Source organism: Echinops telfairi, unplaced genomic scaffold (genome assembly GCF_000313985.2).
Source record: "Echinops telfairi isolate 266 unplaced genomic scaffold, ASM31398v2 ScPeMD7_7420;HRSCAF=8458, whole genome shotgun sequence".
In the NCBI taxonomy this organism is placed as follows: domain Eukaryota; kingdom Metazoa; phylum Chordata; class Mammalia; order Afrosoricida; family Tenrecidae; genus Echinops; species Echinops telfairi.
This window is the reverse complement of record NW_022111320.1, coordinates 47,697,008-47,698,805: the sequence shown is the minus strand read 5'-3', so window position 1 is coordinate 47,698,805 and position 1,798 is coordinate 47,697,008. Positions and strand designations below refer to the sequence as shown.

The following is a 1,798-nucleotide window of genomic DNA, read 5'->3' as shown; positions in this document are numbered from 1 at the left end:
CAGGTCCTGTCGCTCGTTTAAACACTGCTCATTTTCCCAATGGGCTAGACTTTCACGGGGCCTTGAGCGGAGCGAGGGCTGCAGGTTCTCACAGAGAAGGAGGTGCTGTTTCAGGGGCCTCACACGCCAGGGTGGGCGGTTTTACGGGCAGTATGAGGAAGAGGAAAGAGGAAGGGAAAGGCTCCCCCAAAGAGAAGAAACCCCAAAGATACCGGTTCCATCCAGCTGGTGCTAACATCTGTGGTCAGAGCAGAACCGTGCTGATTCCCACCCCCCGCCCCCAAGGAGATTACCAGCCCATTCTTCAAGGCATTGCGCGGAGGACCTCTCAGTGAGCAAGTCAGCTGGTGGAACCATTCCTACCACTGCGATTGGCAACCCCAGACTGCAAAACTCACAGCTGTGGAGTAGAGGCTGGCCCATAGCTACGCCATAGGACGGGGCAGAACTGCCCTGTAGATTTCCAAGAGGACACCTCATAGATTCTGAAGCTTATTTGTCCTGAGGCCCCCTCTTCAGGAAAAAAAAAATTCTCGCTACCTCTGGCCATTAAAGACATTTGTATGCTAGCCCATAATCCAGAATAAAGTGTGGGGATCTGCTTTTGAAGCCCCCTCCCATTGTTCCATTAGCCCCAGGGGGCTATATCACCCACTTTGGGAGATACTGTTGTAAATCTCTATGGGAGCAGACAGCCTCATCTTTCTCCTGAGCGATGGCTGGTGGGTTTGAACTGTCGTCCCTGGGTACTTACTACCCCACCAAACAAAACCACACTCCCTGCCATCGAGTGAGTCAGCGGGGGCTCATAGTGGCCCTGCAGGACAGGGTAGAATTTCCCCTGTGGATTTCCAACACGGTCACTCTTTATCTACCCTGCGCAACCGAGAAACACACAGACTTCCTTCCCTACCATGGGTTCTTTCCCACACCCCGTTTTGGGGAGCCCGGCGAACATGGCTGTACTCACTGCAAAGTCTGTGGGCGTCATGGTGGATCGGGGGCCAGCCTGCAATGAAAAGAAAAGACAAACATCACAAAGACAGATTGATGGCAAATAGAATAAACACCGAAAGATGGTGATTAGCTATTCTATCTGCTTATGGTCACAGGGAAAGGAGCCCCGTGGTGTACTGGTTAAAATGCTGGGCTGTGATCCGCATGGGTGGTAGTTCGAAACCACCAGGAGCCACATGGGAAAAAGACCTAGCTTTCGACGCTGTGAACAATTACAGTATCAGAAACCCACTGGGGGTCGCTATGAGTCAGCACTGCCTCAAGGCAGCGAGTTTGGTTTTTTGGATGGTCATGGGAGAAAAAAAGAAATCCCAAGCAGACAGTAGAGTCCGTGTTAACACTGACATCGAGTCAACCATTCTAGATTTCAAATCATCTTGGTGGTTGACAGAGACACAAGAGAAACTTCTCCTGTCAAGCTAACCTCTGTGGTAAGTTTCTTGGCCACCACATTCTAAAGTTCATTTTCTTTCTATCTAGGCAACCATTAGCAGGTTTTTCTTCACTGGCAGGTTTTTCCTTCCCATCCGTGGATGAGAAGCAGAGACAGGGTCACTGAAGCTGTTAGTTTTCTGCAGGATGCCCTTTCACATCAGCTCATTTTTCTCATGTTTCTCGGCCACGTTCCGTTTTGCTGAATGTTCCATCTCCCCCCCACCCACAATGATCTTCTTATCTTGATCCAGTTCCTTGGTAGATAAGGAAATGGATCAAGATAAGAGGATGGCAGCGGTTGATTTGTGAATGCCTTGGCCCCCCGGACTTTGTAGGGGCCTCCTCC

General features: G+C 50.4%; 1 protein-coding gene across 1 annotated transcript in view; it reads right to left on the bottom strand.

The window, feature by feature from the left end:
- Positions 1 to 998, bottom strand: part of CCR9 (C-C motif chemokine receptor 9) — a 10,315-nt gene extending 9,317 nt beyond the window's left edge. The window contains exon 1 of the mRNA XM_013005007.2: positions 971 to 998. Coding sequence (XP_012860461.1) covers positions 971 to 991 — 21 coding nt within the window. The 5' untranslated portion in view covers positions 992 to 998. The remainder of the gene's footprint in view (positions 1 to 970) is intronic.
- Positions 999 to 1,798: the final 800 nt, after the last annotated feature.